Consider the following 22,621-nt stretch of genomic DNA (forward strand, 5'->3'; position numbering starts at 1 on the left):
CAGGTATACTAGATCCGATGGATGATAAACGCTATCCAGGTCATTTGACCGGATATCGCGAGGCGAGATGAGAGTGGTCATGGTCTATAATTTGCGTCGTATTCACTTCTTCGATGTATGTACGTTTAAGGAGTGCTTTAGGTACCTAAGGTAAGCTGGCTTTGTCGCTGGCTCAAGGGACGGGACCTAGCACAGATATGATACGTTGACTTAATGCAAAGGGACAAATAATATCAGTCCTATTGTTCATTTATTGCTTTAGGTATCTGGTGATTAATTGACTATGTACTCACACCTAAGCGGACTAAGTAACTAATCGTAAACCTCCTCGTCATCACCCACGCCCTCGCGGTCTTCGAACACCATGTACTCGTCTCCCGAGGCGGTATCGCCCATGACTAGTTTCCAGGCATCTTTAACCGGGCCCAGACAACCATCGTCAAAGAAGAGGTTTAGAGATGGCGACGGGAATGCGAATGTGCGAGTTTCCTCGCGGGTTATGCTCGAAGGCTCTCGCGCGCTAAGGGATTGCTCGTACTGTAGCTTGTACAGACATACGGGCGTTGGACTTCCCTCTGGAGTAGTAGCGGCCAGAAGATCGCTTAGAGCTGACTCGAGCCGCTGTGCGGATTGAGGACTTGCTAGAGTAGTCAAGTATATTACGCCTATACCATAGAAGCAATGGTTAGCTATCTTTTCTCAATTTTCATGCAGTAATCAAGATGCAAAATAGAGAAGTTGGTGCAATCAGTTTGTCAGAGGTTGTTTTCCTCAGCGCGAAGCTCGGACAATGTAGATAAGTATTCGTTATGTTGGATCATCATAACACCAGGGAGAAGTATGGTGAAAATATAAAGGAAAAAGTGAAAACTTACTTTGACCGGCGGGACATTCGCCTGTTTCATTGGAATGCACAAATGCGTAGATTGGGCCGTCCTCCCTTGTTGAGCCTGGGAAGGCTACCACAGCGACAACTGGGGTCGGAGCGCCTTCTACCACAATCTCAAACAAGGATTTGAGGGGCGAGTTGACTACGGCAATGAGCCGCGTGATGGTTTGCGCGCCAGGAAGAGCGTCCTGTTGCGAGGTGACCAGCTTCGTCGTGCGGACTGATATTCCATTTGACAGCTCAAGCGAGATCTCGTGGCCATCTGAGCTATTGCTGACCTTTGATTTGGTATCGAGCATGTAAATACCGCCGCCTACCGCTCCGGCACGACACGCCACCTGTGCAACTTCCGAAGAGCCGCCCCATTTGGGATATACAGCGCAGAAGCCGGGGCCGAATAGGCCCATGGAAGTAAGGTGCCGATTAATCGTAGCCAGGCCATCCGCCACCGTAACACAACCATCCAGCGTCAGAGTCAAAGCGAGAATATACTTCTGCAGATCCTCGCCTAGCTTGAATTCACTAGCCAGGAATTCCGACAGCAACTTCTGCTCCTGGCCCTGCCAAACAGTCTTCTGCTCCTCAGAGTCGTAGTCGATGACGAACTTGAGAAACTTCATCAAAGACCGCTTGGACTTGACCGGTATAGCCTGCGAAGCGAACACATCTTCTCGACTGCTGGGAATTCGAGCTAGCTTCGAGCTGGGCTCGCTTGCTTCTGCGTCGAAGACGAAGAACGAGCCGACTGCGAGAAACTCAACTTGCCTGTATGCCCGCGACGACACGAGCTGCTCTAGGAGCTTGGAGCGGGTGTGTATGATTTGGGGCGCTAGGGCTAGCGAGTATGCTCGAGGGAAGGATAAGCCTAGGTCTGCCGCCTCTACATGTTTCCATGCTTTGGCATTCTTGAAGATAGGCTGTTTCCCTGCCGTCGCATGTTCTTCACCGTGTGTAGCAGCCCAAGCATCCGCCTCCTGCAGACTAAAAGCAGCTTCATGCTCGCCGTAGTAGTCATTCGGGTCAACGTGTAATATGCGTTTGTTCGACCGCGAGAGAGCTCTTCATCGCGGAGGCAGACTAGGTCAGTCAGACGAAGCTCCCGACAATACGATACGTATGCTACTCGAGAAGAGAAAGATTTTGCTTACAGAGCCAGTAGCGACTGCTGCAGTCCCGTGCCGCAGATCACCACGTCCCATGGCTCGTCTCCCAAGGATTCCATGATGGAGGGAGGGAAGAAGAAGGTCAAGCAGGGTTTGCTTTTCGAAAATTTGTAGAAGGGAAATGGAGCTTCGAGGGTGGAGTCGAACTAACTAATTATTCGCGGAAGATGACTAAGACCGAGGATCCGACATGTGGACCCACCCGCTAGCTTCACTAAAATGGCTTGGATTTTTCATGTCGCATTTTTCTTCTTTTCAACAACCACCGCTCGCCAGTATCCAGCGTTCTGCTCCTCCGAAGCGCCACGATGCTGGTAATAGAGTAGCCTTTCAGTAGGCTGCTCACTTGAATGGGCGGGCAGACCAATTAGTCGTCCCGTATCTACTGTCCTGGAATATCGCCTGATAGGATGGTTCGAAGGGTTGATACATCTCATTTCAATTCTGTCTTTGCGACAGAATTATTCAGTTACTATGATAGAAATTGCAGGCCTAGTATGCAATTGTAGTCTCCTATCACTTAGTCCACAGCGTTCTCGTAGCAGTTTCGTATTTATTCTACATTTTTGGGTATCAAGTGATTTCTATTGTAAGACAGCACGGAACTCTTTCCACCGTATCGCGGCTACAGTAGCAAACTCTCTCATGAGAGCAGGTCCAACAACTGTTCCACCACTCTTAGATATCGTTAAGACCTTTGCTTCTCCCTCAGTATTATCAACCACCATCGTTACTGTCTCATCGCACAAACTCTCCTCCAACCTGTCCGGGTCTACCAGGATCCAGTACTGTCCGCTCCCTTTCTTCTGTCTCTCCCTTGCTGTAAATACGACCGCTGTGCAGGCTACTGGTAGCCCTCGTATGCTTAAGGGGGTCGGTTCCTTTTCGGTTGGCCGAGTGCATAGTACCAACTCGCGATCCACATCCCAATATGCGTAGGGGAGCTTTGTATCTCGTAGAGCAGCTAATATTGCCGCCCAAGCTACGTCGAAGGGATTGCCGTCGAAGGAAATAAATAGTACGTCAATGTATAGCACCCAATATGCCTTGACTTCCTTCGCTATTTCACCAATCTCTTCTTCCTCAGTATCTCCTCTGCCTTGTTTCTCGGAACCATCGTGGTATATTCGCAGATCTTCCGCACTTAGGAGCTTCGAGCTATGTAACAGAGAGAAAAGGCGTGTGCTCAGGGTCTGTGCAAGTGTAGTTGGTGGTACACCCGGTAGGAAGTTGGGTGCGCAACCAGTTGCTAGTTCAACATTCGGTACTAGCAGATCGTAGTCTCGCAGTTCGTTACCAATCGTAGCATCATCGGCTTGCGGTGCACGGTAATTGGGGATCTGAGAGGTGAGAATGGTCTCGCCGCGGACACCACAGATAACTGTTGTGTCACCGGAGCGGACTACAGCACTACCGTGCGCGTGTGATAGGGATGAAGTATTAACGCTGTAGGGGCGCGCCTGGCGTGGTTGTCGTCCATTTGTGCGTGAGGAGGGTGTTGACGAGTCTGAAGGCTGGAGGTTTGCGAGGAGGAACGGATGCGGGGAGAGCTTTGCAAAGGTCGCGCTCGACAATGTTAGGGAATTAGACGCGGCCATAATTTGTGCTAGAGAGCTAGACTCGGACTCTAGAGTAATTGACCAAAACTGACGATTTGGAATTCACCAATGCCTTGCAAATGTTCGGAAGGTTTGAAATTTGAGATGGATCCAACCCAGCCTTGCGGGGCCCTGGTTTAAAGAATGGGGCAAATGAAGTCATAGCCAATCAATGATGGTTAGTCCATAAGGCTACAATTTCTGTGTAACATTTTCTGATAAGATAAAAGCTGAATTACACCAAAACGCATCTTGCAACTTTAGACTCTTGAGTTCCTATATGACAAATCCTAAGAAGACCTCTGAAGCGCCGCTGTTAACGGGGCACCATCCATGTAGTACGCAGCTTGTTTAACCCGTCCTCTGTTTTCCCCAGATATCTCTAAGTAGATGAAAGCAAACGCCGGAACCACAATTGTCTCCTTTTCCGGATCATTCTTGACTTTCCATGTTATGTGGCATGGCTGATAGATCTTATTGTCTATCATATCTACCGCACGTAGCTATTAGTTACTTATATGCATTTTGAGATTGGCGTATTTCAATTTTTGTCTTACCAAAACTGTCGATTTCGTGGTGCATCATCTCTAGTCTTGCCCAAGTTCCTTCGAAGAATTTGCGTAGCCCATCTAATCCGTCAATAAGGGGCATGTTGCCAAACTGCACTTTCGCATCTTCCGTGTATATATCCGATAGTCTTGACACGTCGAGGGAGTCATTTGATTCATGGAACTTGGGAGTATCAGTTTTAGTACCTCTTTCTCAATGGGGTCCAACTTACCCTGAGAAGCCATTCTCGGATCTCGGATTGCGTTGTAGGTACGAAAGCCATGGTTTTAAATACTCCTAAGTGTATTATATAATGATATCGAGACAAAATATTGATTCCCTATTGAAATACTCTGGCACTCTCCGTTATACTTATACTTTCTGTGGTATTCCTTGTGACATTTGAAGGCTGACTAAATCGTGATGACCATTTTCCTATTTAGGAAACGTTGGATTTAAGGGGCTTGTCAACGAACCAACCCTATTACAAAGACGCATCATCATGAAGACCTTGATATGAGGAGTATAGAAGAGGTTAGGCACTTTCCAGTTTAGGATCTATGTATTATAAATCAAGTCGAATATAGTCTAACTATATATTTCATAACTTACCCAGCCTCCAGGTTACTAAAAATGGTACTAACTCCCTACTAGACGTAACCCTCCCCCCTTAAATAGAGCCTTACCAAACGAGTATAACACCTACTAGTTAAGCCTTATATATAGTGGAAGTTCTAATATATTCCTACCACTATACTCAGTTGGGATTAATATCTAGCATGGCTTAACCAAAATTCAAGTTCTTATAGCTATGTTACATTGCTTCAAGTTCCAGCAAGACTTGATACTACACAAATACTGGGATTTTTATCCAAGGAGAGCTTATTCTAGCATTAAACTGGCCTTATCTAGGCCACTTAGTTTACCTATATGAAACCATCATGCTTAGTATACTATCTACCTAGACAGAGCAGTCGATCCTGTGTGCTTAGTAGAGCCTCTGTTCCAGAAGCGTCATTCAAAAGCCAACAATACCTACTACCTTTCGAATTGGCAATACTGGAAGGTAAGCCCTGTACGAGTAGAACATCTAGGGCAAAAAGCGTATGGCTACCTCTATCAGTAGTCCAGCCTTATATAACTTGACAATTATTTGTGCGATAACATAGTTATTTTCCTATTACTTCTTACTCATTTCTTCACAAGGAGAACGCTTAGCATCCTGAGGGATGGGACAAAATGATGATCAAGACCCTAATATGGTTTGGGTACATATATGTACAGTAACATCCAGTAATTAATTTTTAGGTACCTGAACACATTCATGGGAATACTACCATACATACCACTGATCAAGAACGTAGTGGACATAGAAATATTCATGTTGAGTTTCTAGCAATAAATCCTTGGTAATATAATACAGAATTGGTGTTCAGGAGATACCTGTTACTTGCAGCTTTTCATATCTGTAGGCCAAGACAATGATGATAGACCTAAGTATCAGCAAGGCAGGAACTCTTGAACTGTTGGGACAAAGTAGTTTCTACGGTGAATCAGTTCATGATACTTAGGTACCTACTCTTTAGACCTTCCTAGGTAGGTACATGTAGGTATACAAGATAGTCAACTGAACAACGAGATCTCTTTGCAAAGTAAACCTCAGGGTCACTAGCGCTAGAACACACGGGCCTTTCATCAGATGAAGTATCCTAAACCGTCACGAAGAAGGTACACTGTGAGGCCTTTCTACGACGCACCTTCCAATAAAACTTGCTTGTGAATCATCCTTATCACGGGTTACCTATGCTACAGAAGTTGATATCTTAGAAACCTCCTCGTGTTGACCGTGCACCGGGGACGCTAAGGCGTGATCTACGGATAGAGGGAAGGAGCGAATACGTACTTGCTCTTTTCTGAAGGTTTTTCATACGGTATTGACCAATTACCGGGGCGCACGGACATGTATTTTGTTGAAAGTGACATGATTCACGGTTCCGTACCTAGGTAGTTGCTTCGTAGTTGCTTCGTAGTTGCCTCGTAGTTGCTCTTTCGTAGCGCCGCGACTGCCTCGTTCCTTCTTTCTGCGTTGTTGCCTAGTCAGTGTTTATTCTACCGAGGGCGGTGAAAACGTCTGTAAACTGATCGCGGTTTTCTATATAATTCGGCGGTCCCCCCTCGCCATCAGAACTTTTCCTTCTCCCACTTCCATCTTCATACAACTCAAACTTCAAACAACATATCCTCATATAACTTTACATACCTAACCTAACCTTTATACAACCTACCTACATTCTAAACAACCTACTTTATTCATTAACAACCTCACATACCCATCTTCCAATCGGGTTCTTCAACATGGGCACTTATACTATTAACTTACAACTAACACACCCTTATCCTTATACCTTTATATATTCTTCGACCAAGGTTGACAACTTTAAGCATTACTCCAACCCCCTTTATACTAGTAAGTCTTGTTTTCGCATGTCCTATTCCCATGTATCTTCCCCCATCTTGCTTTGATTTATCCTTATTCCTGTGTCGCTGTTGCTGGTTCTCTCTTATACCTTGTTTCGTTCACCTTGCCTTCACACATATTACCTTCACCCGCTTTATTATTTTGCAGTTCACACTTGAGTCCCATCATATCGTATCTTCATATACTCTGTCCCCTCTCTTCCTGTCCCCACCTTTTATTCTTCCGCGTTGTATTTGTACGGCTTTCTACTCTTGTGAGCCCTATTCTAACTCGTCTCCTTTTAGTCTACTTCCACCTACACTATACAATAGTACCCTCTACAACAAGAATATACCACGTTAACACTCTTCAACTTTAACCTCCTGAAAACTATGGGGGTCTACACAACTTAGAAGAGTCATTAACTCGCTTAACGGTATGTCTTGGTTATTAAGTGTTAGATATTATGATCACCATGCTGACAGATCTAGTAATAACTACCTAATTTAACTTATATCCAACCCACTGCGAACGAGAGGGACTACCTCGAAAACGTTTGCAAGATCGAACTTACCAACGAGTTCGACAACGCCAACGGCGCTGTGCTGGCAAAGCCAGCGTCAGGTCAGTTTTATTATGAAGTATTCTCAACCTGGTACAGAGTGGTGGTGGTGGATGAGGATGATGTTTAGAAGCGTTTTTATGTCCTGTGTCCGAACCTTCAAGTCTACACTACCGGGTTGGCTGCCCGGGTTGTTGAGCTCGTCGGGGTTCACATGAATTTAGACTTGGAAGCCCAGCCCGCTTCCCAAGATGTTCGCGAGGAGGCCATCCAAGTCTTTCGTCAGTGCCTCGAGGAGCTTGACGCCGGCCGCCAGCTCTAGAACCCGCTGAAGATCTCGAATTTCAAGTTTACTGACATCACTCCCCTCGAAGAAGCAAACTCCAAAACACACCATTTCTATAAAAATGGCAGACCGTAAGGGAGCACCAGCTTCTGGCCTCTTCCATTCTCTCAACCTACCATTCTCTTAACCTACCATTCTCTTAACCTACCATTCTCTTAACCTACCATTTTCTTAACCTACCATTCTCTTAACCTACCATTTCTATAAGCATGGCAGACCGCGAGGGAGTACCGGCGTCCGGCCTCTTTACACTTGGGTTGGCTACCCGCGTCATCGCGTTAATGGGCGCCCATGCTAATTTAAGCTTGGACAATCAGCCCGCTAACGAGGATCTCCGTGGACAAGCTATCCAGTTGTTTCGAGAAGGGATCGACGAGCTTCGCGCCGATATCGCCAATGCCGAGCCGGCTCCCGAAGAGCCCGATGCTGAGCCCGCAGCCGAGCCCATTGATGCTATCTCCTTAAGCCTTTACAACTCCCTATTAATGTAAGAAACAAAAAGGTTATTAATTGTTTTTAAATAAAAGCTGACCAATATTTTCACGGATAGGCCCTTAAAAAGCATAAGGCAATATGGGGCGACAAGATCCTCCCTTCTTTGGATCGTAACGAGATGGAAAAGCGGTTTAATTCCGTAGATACGCAAGGACCGCCACCAAAGTTCTGTCACGACGGCACTACATACCTAGAAACAGCCAGCCAGTACATTAAACACTACACAACACTACACAACACTACACAACACTAAACAACATTACTATTCTATCTTTAATATCAAAGTGCTGTAATATAACGCCGCTAACACGCGTTTCTTTAAGAAACGAAAAGATCGTCACCAAAGTGCCCGTCGCGACGGCACAACATACCTGGAGGCAGCCAGCGAGTTGTTCTGGCGCTGGAAAAGAGACAACTAGTAAGTTAGCTCCAATATGTGCTGTTATTTATTGTGATCTTAATCCGCTAACGGAATACCTTGAATTTACAGCCAGCCAACTGCAAACGAGAGGGAAGAAAGCCAGTAATGCGCTATTATCAAAGACTTAACTTCGAGCACATAAACTTAGTCATGGCATGGCTGTTGTTAGATAGTAAGTATCTCATTGCCTTTTCTAGTGACGCTAAACTTTAGAAAATAAAAAACTAACTTTTGATTTTACAGATGGATAATGTTTCCTAACCCATCTTTTATCCCTAACTTAAATATCAAACTTTTTAATGTTTTATAATACTATACAATAGCATGCCTTTAGGATAACGGCGGAATGATCTGCATGTCATAGTAAATCTAACGCGCGCCATTAATACTTGTTCCTTACTATGTACTGTAAAGCTACAACCATTTATAAATCAAGTAGCGCAGGATCTTACGTGTCTTATGTATGTTAATAACAGCTGTTAAGCAGTAAAGCTGGGGCATAAAGCTTTTATTTATCTTAAGCGGTGCATGAGTTTTAGTTTGGGTTCGTTCGCAATTTAACATATGAGGTCTTGATGAGAACTTGGCATGCCGAAGATATGATTACCGTATCCGATGAGGCGACCCCTAAAACAGCCTGTAATATTGGCTAAGAATTGCCGCTCCATATTCCAGCAGCTCGGAACGCATGTTAAATCTATCACACAATCACAAGTTCGTAGTTTCGGAGAGACATTTGACATTTGTTGTTTATTCGGTTATTAAGACTTGTTCAAGCTATTGGAGCTCGGGTGGAGGATGGATTGTAAGTTAGGTACCTAGGTACCTAAATGTCAGCAAATCAAGAGACGCGATTAAGCGCCGGGTCCTATTTGCTTTTTGCTCCAATCCCGTGGCTTCGTCATCCCAAGCCCGCAGACCCCAAGGGTTTAATTTCCCTGCTTATATCGCTGAGCCCTAGGGGAATACAGCTGCTTCCGGTCCTTATTCGACAGGCCTTGATTGAACCTCGCTTGGCCGCAAACCCCCAATCGGCCGATGGAATTAGCATGGTCAATTATCGCATGGTCATTATTAGATTGGTCCAATGGCGTAAGTGGCTGCTGCAGCGGTTCAGCGGTTCATCGGTTCATCGGTTCATCGGTCGGCCAACTTCGACATTCGGAGCACAATAACCGCCGAATGACGACAAAAAGTTTATCACGTACTATCACGTACTATCACGTACCTACATAGTATTCCGTACGGGGCAATCCTTACGATGTAACGTCCCTTTTGGAGAGAAGTCACGATTGAAATCCTGTCCTATCTTCCCTTAGCTTTTTGATTTGAGCAAGGAAATCCTTGCTGTCTTTACCAACAAGCAATTACAACAACAACCTTCTTATTGACTATCAATATGTATTCTATCGCTACCTCTTGTCACCCACGGATGCTTTGCCTAGCTCGTGGATCTGCATGATGCAAATGCAACGTACTGCGTACCGTACATATGCACAACTTAGCACAGAACAAATGGACCCTTGCCAACGTACCGGCACGGCAAATCCTCCCGTGGGCTACAGTTAGCTTCTTATTCCCTACCTATGTACAGCAAAAGAATAGGATGCCTATAGGATACCTAGGACCCCTGGACGATATGTACAAAAGTCTAGCGCCGACGCTTGTTCCGTGGAACGTGCAGATGGACTAGAACTCGTGCAGTTCTGCGGGGAACAAAATCTCCCATTTCCCATTTGAACGACGCCAGCAGCAGGCCAGCCAATATCGAGGTACGGCCAACCGCTGGGTGGTGGTCCTGCTCATCAACCGATTGCAATCCACACACTAGTTTTGACCTCTCTTCCCACGAGGCCAATCTTGCAAAACTCCTATTGGGTATCCTGCAAGGAGATCGCAGGCCTAGTGTGGTAGTTGTGTGACGGAAGAGACTGATAACCTTGCTGCATATTTCTGCATATTGGCACTACTACACATTGGCACCTCTTGCATACAACTTTACTTATTTTACTCATTTTACTCGACTCGACTTGACTTATCTGTCCAAAAGGGATCTAATTCCCCACCTTCATGCCCTGTCACCGCGATCCTGGCTATTCCCTGCTCGATTTGATATAATATATACTTACCTGTCGTTCCCCGGTACTCATCTCCATTGTCGATCCGGGATCTCTTTTTTTTCTGCTTGCCCTTTCTTCGTCGTTGCCAGATCGTCGCCATATTATTCAATGGCTACCATTGCTATCCTTCAGTGTCTTTTAATTATGTGAATTGGGGAGTCTGGCATTCCTCATCACGCGCAATACCATAGGACTTCATTCGTTCCAATTTACTCCCAGGATTATACCTAGTGCCGATGTCAGCGCGTAAAGACTACTATCAATTCTCACCCATGTAGCAAGGAAAGATATTAGAAGGAATTAAGAGTAAACGTGGGCTTTCTGAGAATTGAAGGTCTTGTGTAAGCCAAAGGTTTGGAGCCGGCCGGCATAGTAGGAATTGGGGGCGCGATATTAATGAACTTATCGCCACTTCCCATATCCTGACCCTAATAATGGCCGAAGGCACAGCATCAGCCATGGCGGGAGCGACGAGAACGCTTTCGCAACTCGCGAAGAGGATATACATCCCATTAACGGCGACAAGTCCGCCAGGCCTGGTGGAAGCGAATACAGTCGACCCGTGGAGTCAGTCGGGAAAGTATGGCTTGGGATGGACTTACTTCAGTCTGGCGCTGATGGCGCTGGTGGTATTGGTACGGATATGGCATTGGTGGCAGGATAAGATCCGACAAGCGATATATAAGCAAGAGGTGGAACAGCATTACCGAGATGTGTATAGCCTCGATCCCGAGTATGCGCTTCCGACAACCATGTACACGGGCCAGACCGGAAGACAGTTCTTCCCCGAGGAAGCCGGAGGTGGCGAGAAGAGGGATTTTAAGCCCAAGTCTGACTTCTCCGCCGTCGGGCCCGTCTTAGACACGCTCGCTCTCTTCAGATGGGTCTTCTATAGGCCCATACCGGATATCGTGTGGAGGAAACATCGGTTTACGTTTTCGTCGCTTTCCGTCTTGTTCGTCGGGTTCGTCGCGCTCGCATTCGTATCCCTGTATGTGTTCCTTAAGCAGCCGCTTTACTGGGATAGCATCCAGTACGGCTCGCCTCCCGTGGCGATCCGTGCGGGTATGATTGCGATTGCTATGACCCCTTGGATCGTCGCGACTAGCATGAAGGCGAACCTGCTCACGCTTATCACGGGGATTGGGCCGGAGCGACTTAACGTTCTTCACAGATGGGCGGGATACCTTTGCCTGTTCCTCGTTCTTGTGCATACCATTCCGTTTTACATTCAGCCTGTCTGGGATGACGGTGGTATGATGGTTTTCTCGAAGCTGTTCCCCGAGGGAAGTGGTGTTATCTATGGTACTGGTATCGCATGCCTGGTCCCGCTGCTTTGGCTCTGCGTTGCCTCACTCCCTTTTATTCGTAGGATGGCTTACGAGGTTTTCGTCACACTCCACGTCCCGGTCGGGTTCGTGTACCTTGGCTGCCTCTTCTGGCATACGAAAAACTACTTGGCGTCTTGGGACTACTTATACGCCACGATAGCTATCTGGGTATTGTGCTATTTCATCCGAGTATTCAAGCTTAACTGGACCAAGCCGTGGCGGATGTCGTTTTTGGTGGGAGACGAAGCAGCTATCACTCTGATGACCGAGAACGCTATTAAGATAACGATTCCTACGCAGATGAAATGGAAGCCCGGGCAATACGTCTATCTACGGATGCCTGGCATATCATTCCTTGATAACCATCCGTTTACCATCTCGTCGCTCTGTAGCGAGGATTTCCCTTCCGAATATGGCGAGCAGTATAGAGACTGCACCTTGGTATTTAAACCCTATGGTGGGTTTACGCGACGAGTGTTGGAAACTGCTATTGATAAGGGACCATTTCATACGTATCGGGCGTATCTTGATGGCCCGTATGGAGGCATGCGCCGGGAGCTGGCTGCGTTCGACACGTGCATTCTGATTGCCGGTGGAAGCGGTGTGACTGCGGTCATGTCGCAGTTATTGAACTTGATTAAGCGCATGCGGGATGGGAAGGCCATTACTAAGAAAGTAGTGGTCGTATGGGCTCTTAAACGACTTGAGGCGATGGATTGGTTTCGAGAAGAGTTGCGCATTTGCCGAGACTCTGCGCCACCAGAGAGTGTGACGTGCAAGTTCTTCGTCACCGCAGCTAAGAGACAGTCTCGAGCACCGCCTCCTCGTGAACGTGGACCCCGGCCACTTAGCAATCTGTTTCATGATAGATTAGACGGATTCGTGGCGGGTATTGCCTCGAAGCGCAATTCTCAACTAATAAGGGATGAAGCGCAGGGCAACCCAGACTACGAGCGTGAGCTGCGGGCAGAAGACGAAGACAGAATTACTGCCCTTCCTCAGCAAAAATACCTGCAGCCACATCATATCCCGCCGCAAGGCCCACCACCTTCAAATCGCCTCTCTCCTCAAGAGGAGTCTCTTCGCAGACTCGAGGGTCGGGATCTTAGCGATACCGACAATCAAGAGCAACCAGCACCGGTCCCCGCGGACCAATACCCCGAAGACAAGCCTAAGCGAGAATTCCACTTCCCGCCGCTACAGACACACCCGGACAAACAACCGCACTTCAACTACGCGCCGTCATCACCACGGCGATTCCCACCGACTCCTAGTCCGGAAAACGTTTCGGGCGAACCTTCTGAGCCTGTCCTAAGACCACCCGAGTTCGCTCACCTGCGCACGACAAACCTACCTCCAGCACCACCCCCGCAAGCACGTCCTACATCGACGTTCGGCCCTCCATCCGGGTTCGACTTCGGGTTCCCGGAGACGCCGACAGAGTTCCAAAAGAGCCTGATGCGGTTCGCGTTCCCGGTGCCACACCAGATCGACGGGGGGTGGACTGTCGAGTACGGACGGCCGGACCTAGGGTACATGCTGCGGGAGTGGACGACAGGAGGTTCGGACGGGAGAGGAATTCTGGGCAGGAGAACGGCAGTATTCGTCTGTGGTCCGCCGAGTATGAGGGAAGGTGTTGCGACGACTGTGGCCAGGCTGCAGGCGGAGATTTGGGGCGATCCGATGCTTGAGGAGATTTTCTTGCATACGGAGAATTACGCCCTGTAAGAGGGGAGAAGGAGGAGAAAGAGAGGAAGGGGAACTTAGGGAAAGGGGGGGGGGGGGGGTTGTATATAAATAAGATGATATCTTGGACAAGCGATGGGCGTTTGGGACGGATGCGGATGCGAATGCGAGATACCACGACCCGATGAGGGCTTTCATATACCAAGTACATAATTATATATACCTCGATACCTGTCTGGCGAACCAAACCAGACGTGTATTTATAACAGATGGGTTGGTCTGGTTGGTGGTGGGTTTGACGATACTATACTGCCTCTGGTCAACTGACCGATGGGGTTAATGAGCTAGCTGCTATGTTATATCACTCCTATATACCCTGAACAATTAATACCTTATGAGTCTATGTCTATTGTTGGTATGTGATTGGGATAGAGGAAAGAGAGATGAGTAGAATTGGTGCTAGGAGAGCTACTACGCGCCACCCTTCATCCCTTACTTCCCTTACCTAAGTTGAGGCTTTACGAACTTGTATCTACTCCACGGCTTTCCTCCTGTCGAAGCTATTCTGATCTACATATCTGAACAGTTGACTTTTCAATATGAGTTGATTTAACGACTACTCGCCATGTCTACCACCCACTTCTACCCTACGGCCGTGGCATACACTGCCACTGGTATTGCTGTTTCCTATGTACGATAAAATTCTTTCTTTTAAACCGTCGTGTAAAATAATACAACGTGTTCCTTCTGGTACAGCTATAACATACATATGGTCATCACGAGCTCACTCGCCACTAGCATAGCCGTCCTGAACTCGGAAGCGAGGCAGACCTTACTATGTACTTATTTTCCGACTTTTACGTTTCCGTTCGATGCCTTAGTATACTTCTCATCTTGGCGTAATTCTTCTTCCAATAAACATTCGGGGCGAATTGAATGGATGAATGGCGTCTCCGAGATTCGATACCCGAGTCGACCGAACTCAAGCCCCGATGCCCACTAGGGAACTTTCCCCGTACGTGCTTCCAGCGGCTCTTCTTCGTCGATCGATGCCGATAACAAATTAACAATAGGAGCAGACAGCTACCGCTCTGTTGGGTTTACCGCCGGGCTTGACTGGGAGTACGAGGTGCAGAAGCGTGCGCATCGCTATGCAGCTGGGCGGACAAAGTTGTCGATGTTTGATGGCTGAAGGTAATTTCACGTTGGCCAAGCATGAGACGCGCAAGAGATGTTTACAGGCGAGGGATAGGCAGACCTTCCCGAAAGGATCGAGATACTCAAATATTGAATGGAGGAGCTCAGGAGGGAGTCTCACAAGCATTGATGACTGAGATGTGGGCGATGGTCCGAGAAGCTACGATAAGGTTGGCTAATAGATCAACTACGTCGGACTAGGTTTTATTTACCGTTTCTGGAATGATGAAATGACCCCAGGAGGCGGGACCATGGCCCCTCCAGCATCGATATATCGCCTCGTTAATGTAATCCTTTGGATACTGGCCGTGATAAGAAGGCATCACCGATCCGGCTTTAGATGAGGTATCTTATAATGTGCACCGTGGGAATCGGGATGTGTATTTTGGTGTTGACAAGTGCCTATGTAATATTTGCTGTGTCCATTGTGACGAAAATACGTAGCAAACTGACAGGCCGATAATAACTGGTAACAGTTGTACATATGGAAGTGGCAGTTGCAATGTTATCATGATCAAATTCTTATTTAAAAAATCTATTATGTCCTCAAGTGCTAAAGAGATACTGTGCGTTACTCATTTGAATCTATTTCGTTAAGCTTTTTACATTGTCTTAAAGTAGTGTATCTTGAGTCTTTTCAAAGTCTTGATTTGCGAATATAAATAAGTGGAATAATGTACCTGCATCACGCTGGCATTTGAGGACATATTTAAACCGGATAAAATTATTAATAAAATAATTGTCAAAACCCAAGAATAGAAAGTTCCCCGGATTGAGTCCAGAAATTATCTCGGGTAACATACAGAATGAGTTTAATACAAAGCACGACATCGAAGTTAACGATGGTGAGGAATGGCGTGCGCTGGTATCCATATTGCGTAACACTCTTGGCGGACCCTATATCACTTTTCAACATACCTATTCTGGATCTCCTCGGGGTATTTTAGCTGGGTTTATCAATAAATCGTAATGTCGCCATTTCTCGCAGCGGGGTATTACCAGACATTCGACCAAGGTGCAAATCGTGAGGGTGCAGAAGTCCCTCTGGATCTCCTAATATCACTACATATCATCATATTTTAGAGGCTATATTATAACGCCCTCCACTAGGGCCGCTAGGCAATGCGTCTCGGTCCTTGATCATCTGTCCGGGTGTCTGGAACCCCCTGTTCAACGCGTCGACTAGTTGATTGATAAATCCTTATATAGATGAAGGGTACTCGTCTGCGGCTCCCTATTAATATACTCGATTTGTTATTCCCGAGAAGTGATTCGTGCGATAATATCCTTCTCCTTCGAGCATAGAGGTAATATGTCTTCTCAACAACCGGCCACCGCGCCTTTGGGTGCCGGGTCCGCTGCGACGTCCGACCACGACAGCGTGAGATCCAAAGGCCATCCCGACGATAAGCTTCCTATCGACGTGACGCCCCCTACCCCGGCAGCGTTGGCACCAAGAGAGACTGAGCGTATGGAGTCGGTGCTTGGTGATGCTATTCTGCGTTTCCTAAGACTTCGAAAGGGTCCGAAGACTAAACCGTACGACCTCGATGCGGTTCGTAAAAACCTTGGGCTTGATTTGATGCGTAGAACCAATAGCTAACTCGACTAAGATCGCAACACAACCTAGTATCTGGGATTCAGAGAACGTGGAAGAATTAAAGCAACTCTACATCCATCCCCAATGGGAGAACTGGTCTGCTTTCGACCCTGGTTTCCGGTGGACGTGGAGGGAGGAGAGAGCGGTGCGACGGAAGGTTGACTGGAAGATTATGGTAAGTACTTATTTGAATATAAGCAAAAGAATAACGCTGACTGTCTAGGTCTGGGTGTGTATTATGTTTGCTGCTCTCAACATCGACCGAGGAAATATTTCCAACGCTGTCTCGGACAACATGCTAGAGGACTTAGGACTCAGTCGTGCCGACTACGTAAGTTACGTTGTTAGCCACTTGTTAAGAGTCCAATGTTGACGATGAATAGAATACTGGTCAAACTATCTCGCGAGTTGGCTTTCTAGTAGCAGAACTACCTTCCCAACTTATTTCCAAGCGGTTAGTTCCTAGAGTAGTCAATGTTCTAAGAGTTTAGCTAATTAATACACCTTCTAGTATCGGTCCTGATCTATGGATTCCGATCCAAATATGCATTTTCAGCGTTATATCCGCCATGCAGTTCTTCCTCAAAGGCAGAGCTTCTTTCCTCGCCACTAGATACTTAATGTAGGTTGAGTTGTTATTGGTGGTATGAACTTTAGCTAATGACTAAATCAGAGCAACGTTCCAAGGTGGCTTTATCCCGTAAGTCTTCGTTGCCTATTAGGATCTAATAGCTTTTCTAATCTTTTGAAAGGGACACAATCCTTTACCTCAGTTACTTCTACACCGGTAGATCGGTAAGCGACCTTCCCTTTGAGTAGTATGTATATCGAGGGGCTATACTGACTTTCCTAGCTTCCGATCAGGTTAGCTTGGTACTGGATGTCTTCGCAGTTAGGTGAGTCCTATGGCTTAAACTTGAAGTACTCTTCTCATATCTCTTAGTCGACATCGGTGTCGGTTTTGCTGCTGTTGGTCTCCTATCCATGCGTGGTATCTTGGGGTACGAAGGTTGGCGGTGGTTGTTCCTCATTGAGTAAGTTATGAGCTTCGCGAATTATGTGATTACAGCTAACATTGCTAGGGGCACTTTTACTTGTAAGGATGGCCTACACTTCTAGCGCCCGCGATACTAACCCTAACGTAGTCTTGGTTGGAGTTGCTTCCTTCTTCCTCATGCCTCAATCCCCGGCCAAGACAAAGAGCTGGTGGAACCCTAAAGGGTATTTCACCGAGGAGGAAGAGAAGATTATTGTCAACTCGGGTAAGCTTGTCGAGCATATAGCCTTATATATATCTCATTTCTAACTCTACTCCTAGTTATCCGAGACGACCCCCAGAAAGGAGGAATGTATAACCGACAAGGTCTCTCCGTCAAACAAATATGGGAAAGTGCAAAAGACTACGACATGTGGCCACTATACGCTCTAGGTCTATTATTCGGCATACCGAAATATCCCGTCGGTCAATACTTGACGCTTTCCTTCCGAGGCCTAGGATTCAACGTTATCCAGACCAACTTGCTTTCGATTCCGAACATCGTCGGTTCCAGCATATCCATGCTAATCATCACTGCGGTAAGCGAGTTGGTAGACAATAGAAGTTTCGTATCGATGGCGGAAGATGCTTGGTTGTTGCCCTGTTTTGCTGCTTTGATAGCCTTGCCGGATCCGATCAGCCCTTGGGCGTACTTCGCGATTGCAACAGTGTTACTGTCATTCCCATAGTGAGTAATACGCTGAAAGGGGAAAGTGATCAAAAACTAACTGAGCTTAGCACCCATCCTATACAAGTCGCCTGGACGAGTAGGAATGCGGGATCCGTCCAGAACAGAACAGTCTCTGCTGCGTAAGCCACCCTCCCCCTTCTAGTATTTCATTTTTCTAACTTAATTCGTCAGTATCTACAATATGTGGGTTCAAGTTAGCGGAATGATCGGCGCGAACAGTAAGTTTTTCCTTCAATAAGAAGAGTATAAGTATTAACTTTACAGTCTACCAACCTAGCGACTCGCCGCGATACTTCAAAGCAAACAAGGGTTTACTAGTTATCTGTATCTGGATGTGTGTAAGTACCTACCTATAGCCCCGCAACCCCCCTATCTCCTTATTTATGAGAGAATGCTCAACTATTTACAGATAATACAATACCCGGGTACATATTATTACTACCGATGGAGAAACAATTCAAAGGCGAAGAAGTGGGATGCCATGACTCCAGAAGAACAAGACAATTACAGGAAGACTACAACCGATAAGGGTAACAAGCGGTAAGCTCTCCCCTTTTATCAGCCTCGAAACTTTTTAACTTATTCGTTTGATAGACTCGATTTCCGTTTCGCAACTTAAAAGTCATCAATCGTGATTAACCAAGAGAGGAAAACTAAAAAGGGGGCGGATACATACGCTGCCCCCAAATTTGGAGAGGCTTTTGGAGCCGTTACGATTCTTTCAATTGGAATAGTAGCTATGGCATGGTGTGTATGGCTTATCGCGTATGTGGTTATGGTACTTGTGTCTGAAGAGCCCGGCAGTGCTGTATATTCAATATTGATACCTTCTTTGATACCCCATCAAATCTGTAACTGAGAAACAGTTACTCTAGAGCAATTGTTTGTTTGCTAGAATTATAGTTCAAGGCAATCATATACGACCTTTTAGCAGAACTATATACAGATTATTAGTACGTGCTATTAGAAGTGAAAAGGAAATATGCTGGAAACCACACTCCAACCAGAACCCCCCGCGACGGGTAGTCTTTCTCACTCTAACATTATACTATTTCTAGAATGCAATAGAACTACCTCGTAGGGTATCCGCTAAATATTGGATCTATATAAAGAGTGTATGCCTCCCCCCTATTCTTGGAAGGGGCGTTGAGTCAATAAAGTCATCAACTATACCACTGGCTAGGCCCCTATCTTTCACTCCGTGCTATACAATACCTGATAGTTATAGATGTTTGTTTTCTTGAGTGATAAACAGACTATCGTCCTACAAGCTATAAATCCTCCACAAACGGCCTAAGCGTTTGTATCTCAGATTTTAAAGGTGTTCCGCGTTAGTTTAAATACCTTATTAATCTGGATTCAATCATAACAATAAATGCCTAAGTAATATGTATGTTAATATTTATAACAGTTAATACCTTGTTGGCTTTACATTAGGAATACTTAGTAGGGTTATCAACCAGCCCTGTAAAGTTGATAAATGAGGCCTATGTATACTACTCTTTTAAGGGATAACTAAAACTTAAGCGCTTTATTACTGCCACGATGCCCAGTGCTATAAAGACGTAGGTAATCCAGTCTTCTTGATTACCTATAGCAAGTACACTGGCGGCTATTTGCTGCGATACCACTAGTTATCGGTGTAGCTTGTATTACAACTGCTTGTATGTGCAGATTAATACCCTTGATTGGTGTCGTACATAAAGTGAATGCCAAGATAAGTAGAATTGAACTATTAACGCCTGCCCATCTATCCTTTTTCGAAGGCGCGTAGCGCCTCTTATATACCCAATCCTAAAAAAGATTTACCCCTGAATTTACCCCTGACCCACTATTCCCTGACAGTATGTAAGCCTATCGACATTATAAAAGGGGTTTAGATAAAATGTATAAATAAACTTCAAATAATATAAACCACTGACATAAAAATTAACCTAACATTCCCACACTCTTATAAGTCAAATATAATATTTTTTAAATAACCACATTTCCATATAAATTGTAAACTAGACAAACAGGAATTGTTATCTATGCAAACAACAACTGTTGTCGAACAATAATACGCTTCACCTACAACTTAAAAATGCTACCGATGGTCTCTTAACCATACCATATAGCTTTTATGATTGCTTTATGAGAAAGTCAGAAGCTAGTACGAAGAATATCATTTAATAACTAAACTCTTTATATAAACGCACCATAACGCAAATCTAACGCATATTCGCCTTTCATATTGCTAACTACATATTTCGTGCTTGGGATCTCGTAGACATTGTTGAACTGGGGGCCATATGTCCATATCTCAATTTTAATCCGCAGTTCCCTTTCTCACATAGCAGTCCTAGTTCATTGTTCAAGATTGAGCTCCGTTCTACCATTAATCACTGGGTACTTATATAGCAAGACTCCAAAGGAGTCTTAGAAGGATTCACCTTGATAATTGCAGTGCGTACAGCCATAATGTATATATAGCCACAGGCAAAAATATCCAAGTAAAGATCACAGAAGAGAACGCTACAGCATCTCCCAAGTCTTAAGACGTCACGCTCCTCAGAGCCTAAGTCATCTACAGAGATAAGATACAACTCACCAAAGATACCAGTGAGCTCGTCGAAGTACGTCAGCGAGTGTTAGGTCACACGGTTCTGAGATAAAGTTTTTCTTTTCTTTTTTACGCGCCCCTCTTAGACTCTCCTCCCCTTCCTTTCCTCCCACCATCTGTCTTCTTCTACCTTCATCCCATCTCTCTCGGCATCACCTCTCTCGTCTTCTTCGAACCAACTACCATATCACCAGCGTTCACAGTTGTTACGTTGTACACTCGCCGAGTATACGCCCACCTGATAACACTGATAGACGCCGACTATACTTGTCAAGTACCAAGTATACTCGCCGACTATACATGTCAAGAAGTATACTCGCCGGCTATACCTAATACTTGTTACTTTCGTCCCCACCTTCCACGATTTTCTAGCTGCTCCCAATCAGAGTAGTCTAACCCTTAGCTCACGAATTTTTTCGTTGAGCTCCCGCCTCACAGGTGGTTACCCAAGCTGCTCTCGCCCTATCAATCTCCAACTGTACCCGCCTTACAAGCATTTCACTACTCCTTCCTGCCTCGAAAATAGCTGTGCCCTAATCACACAAATTTCTTCAGTAAGTTCCTACATATTTATTTCTTCCATCATCTGCCCATCCTTCTTCTCTCAACCTACCATTCTCTCAACTTACCGTTTCTATAAGCATGGCAGACCGCGAGGGAGCACCGGCGTCCGGCCTCTTCACACCTGGGTTGGCTGCCCGGGTTGTTGAGCTCGTCGGGGTTCATATGAACTTAGACTTGGAAGCCCAGCCCGCTTCCCAAGATGTTCGGGAGGAGGCTATCCAAGTCTTTCGTCAGTGCCTCGACGAGCTTGACGCCGGCCGCCAGCCCGGTGCCGAGCCAGCCCCAGAGCTCGCTGGAGAGCTTGGCGCCGAGCCCGTTGCTGAGCCCGTCGCTGCGTTGCCCGCCCAACCCGCAGCCCAGCCTATAGCCCAACCGGTAGCCCAACCGGCGGCTCAACCGGCCGTACAACCCCCCCAACCCCCCCAACTCCCCGCCGGCGTAAGAAACAATTTTTCTTAATTATTTTCTTATAGATAACATCTTACTAATATCTTTACTGATAGGCCCTCAAGAAGCATGAGGCGATATGGGGTAACAAGATCCTGCCCTCTTTGGGGCGAAATGAGATGGAGAAGCGGTTTAATGCCGCGGATACGCGTTTCTTTAAGAAACGAAAAGATCGTCACCAAAGTGCCCGTCGCGACGGCACGACGTATCTAGAAATAGCCAGCGAGTTGTTCTGGCGCTGGAAGAAGGAGGGATAGTAAGTTAGCTTCAATATATGTTGTCATTTTATATTGTGATCTTGATCCGCTAACAGAATGCTTTAAATTCATAGCCAACCCACCGCGGAGGAACGAGTTTATCTCGAGAACGTGTGTGGTGTCGAATTGACTAATGCATTTGATAATGCAGACGGCGCTGTGCTGGCAAAGCCAGCGTCAGGTCAATTTTATTATGAAGTATTCTCAACCTGGTACAGAGTGGTGGTGTGAGCGGTTGGGGGGTGGGTGTTCGGCCTTCGTGCCGTATAGAAAGTTTTCATCACCTTGGGTGATTTACTATTAGTTGATATGGTGGTGCCTTTGGCATCATGGACGGGATGTGTAATCCCCGTACCACATAATTGCAAGCAGTTTCACTCTATGCTTTTGACGATGCCTTATAAGTGATACGAGTATTTCCCGTAACCTACCAGGTCCCCCATAAACTAGACGTTACCTATCTTCTTAGTCTGGACTAGGTAAGACTAGATACTATATGACCGTCCCGATGGGTTTCATGGAAAGCATTCATGGTATTTCGTTTCCTTGTCTAGTAGAAGTTTCGTATATCCGCAAGCTATATGGATATCTTGAAAATATATGAAGTAT

The 22,621-nt window shown here is 46.1% G+C and overlaps 8 protein-coding genes across 8 annotated transcripts; 4 read left to right on the forward strand and 4 right to left on the reverse strand.

Annotated features, from left to right (window-relative positions):
* Positions 1-196: 196 nt before the first annotated feature.
* On the reverse strand, positions 197-2,111 carry F4817DRAFT_367574 (GDP dissociation inhibitor-domain-containing protein; the record flags this gene model as incomplete). Its single annotated transcript, XM_049307143.1, has 3 exons — positions 197-665; positions 876-1,948; positions 2,038-2,111. The coding sequence occupies 3 exons, from the start codon at positions 2,109-2,111 to the stop codon at positions 313-315; spliced, it is 1,500 nt and encodes a 499-aa protein (XP_049162757.1). The 3' UTR covers positions 197-312.
* A 200-nt stretch (positions 2,112-2,311) lies between these two features.
* On the reverse strand, positions 2,312-3,836 carry F4817DRAFT_326521 (ribosomal protein S5 domain 2-like protein). Its single transcript, XM_049301899.1, has one exon. It carries the CDS (start codon positions 3,648-3,650, stop codon positions 2,637-2,639), a length of 1,014 nt encoding a protein of 337 aa, XP_049162758.1. The 5' UTR covers positions 3,651-3,836; the 3' UTR covers positions 2,312-2,636.
* Positions 3,837-3,897: 61 nt separating this feature from the next.
* Positions 3,898-4,553, reverse strand: F4817DRAFT_216494 (uncharacterized protein). The gene is made up of 3 exons (XM_049298760.1): positions 4,432-4,553; positions 4,208-4,382; positions 3,898-4,140 (listed from the first exon to the last, which is right to left on the reverse strand). The coding sequence occupies exons 1-3, from the start codon at positions 4,480-4,482 to the stop codon at positions 3,941-3,943; spliced, it is 426 nt and encodes a 141-aa protein (XP_049162759.1). The 5' UTR covers positions 4,483-4,553; the 3' UTR covers positions 3,898-3,940.
* A 3,221-nt stretch (positions 4,554-7,774) lies between these two features.
* F4817DRAFT_312381 (uncharacterized protein) lies at positions 7,775-8,203 on the forward strand (the record flags this gene model as incomplete). The annotated part of the gene is made up of 2 exons (XM_049300118.1): positions 7,775-8,052; positions 8,116-8,203. 2 exons carry the CDS (start codon positions 7,775-7,777, stop codon positions 8,201-8,203), a joined length of 366 nt encoding a protein of 121 aa, XP_049162760.1.
* A 2,665-nt stretch (positions 8,204-10,868) lies between these two features.
* Positions 10,869-14,082, forward strand: F4817DRAFT_216516 (ferric reductase like transmembrane component). Its single transcript, XM_049298761.1, has one exon. It carries the CDS (start codon positions 11,036-11,038, stop codon positions 13,658-13,660), a length of 2,625 nt encoding a protein of 874 aa, XP_049162761.1. The 5' UTR covers positions 10,869-11,035; the 3' UTR covers positions 13,661-14,082.
* Positions 14,083-14,371: 289 nt separating this feature from the next.
* Positions 14,372-15,319, reverse strand: F4817DRAFT_326528 (uncharacterized protein). The gene is made up of 2 exons (XM_049301900.1): positions 15,028-15,319; positions 14,372-14,975 (listed from the first exon to the last, which is right to left on the reverse strand). Exons 1-2 carry the CDS (start codon positions 15,136-15,138, stop codon positions 14,682-14,684), a joined length of 405 nt encoding a protein of 134 aa, XP_049162762.1. The 5' UTR covers positions 15,139-15,319; the 3' UTR covers positions 14,372-14,681.
* A 493-nt stretch (positions 15,320-15,812) lies between these two features.
* Positions 15,813-19,066, forward strand: F4817DRAFT_326529 (MFS general substrate transporter). Its single transcript, XM_049301901.1, has 17 exons — positions 15,813-16,370; positions 16,429-16,590; positions 16,639-16,746; positions 16,799-16,869; positions 16,927-17,037; positions 17,089-17,115; positions 17,168-17,210; positions 17,269-17,311; positions 17,359-17,449; positions 17,498-17,511; positions 17,561-17,677; positions 17,734-18,139; positions 18,190-18,261; positions 18,314-18,360; positions 18,407-18,480; positions 18,552-18,682; positions 18,737-19,066. The coding sequence occupies exons 1-17, from the start codon at positions 16,128-16,130 to the stop codon at positions 18,759-18,761; spliced, it is 1,785 nt and encodes a 594-aa protein (XP_049162763.1). The 5' UTR covers positions 15,813-16,127; the 3' UTR covers positions 18,762-19,066.
* A 2,320-nt stretch (positions 19,067-21,386) lies between these two features.
* Positions 21,387-22,243, forward strand: F4817DRAFT_312384 (uncharacterized protein; the record flags this gene model as incomplete). The annotated part of the gene is made up of 3 exons (XM_049300119.1): positions 21,387-21,746; positions 21,812-22,011; positions 22,087-22,243. The coding sequence occupies 3 exons, from the start codon at positions 21,387-21,389 to the stop codon at positions 22,241-22,243; spliced, it is 717 nt and encodes a 238-aa protein (XP_049162764.1).
* Positions 22,244-22,621: the final 378 nt, after the last annotated feature.

Source organism: Daldinia loculata (genome assembly GCF_022478755.1).
Source record: "Daldinia loculata strain CBS 113971 unplaced genomic scaffold F4817scaffold_5, whole genome shotgun sequence".
In the NCBI taxonomy this organism is placed as follows: Eukaryota; Fungi; Ascomycota; class Sordariomycetes; order Xylariales; family Hypoxylaceae; genus Daldinia; species Daldinia loculata.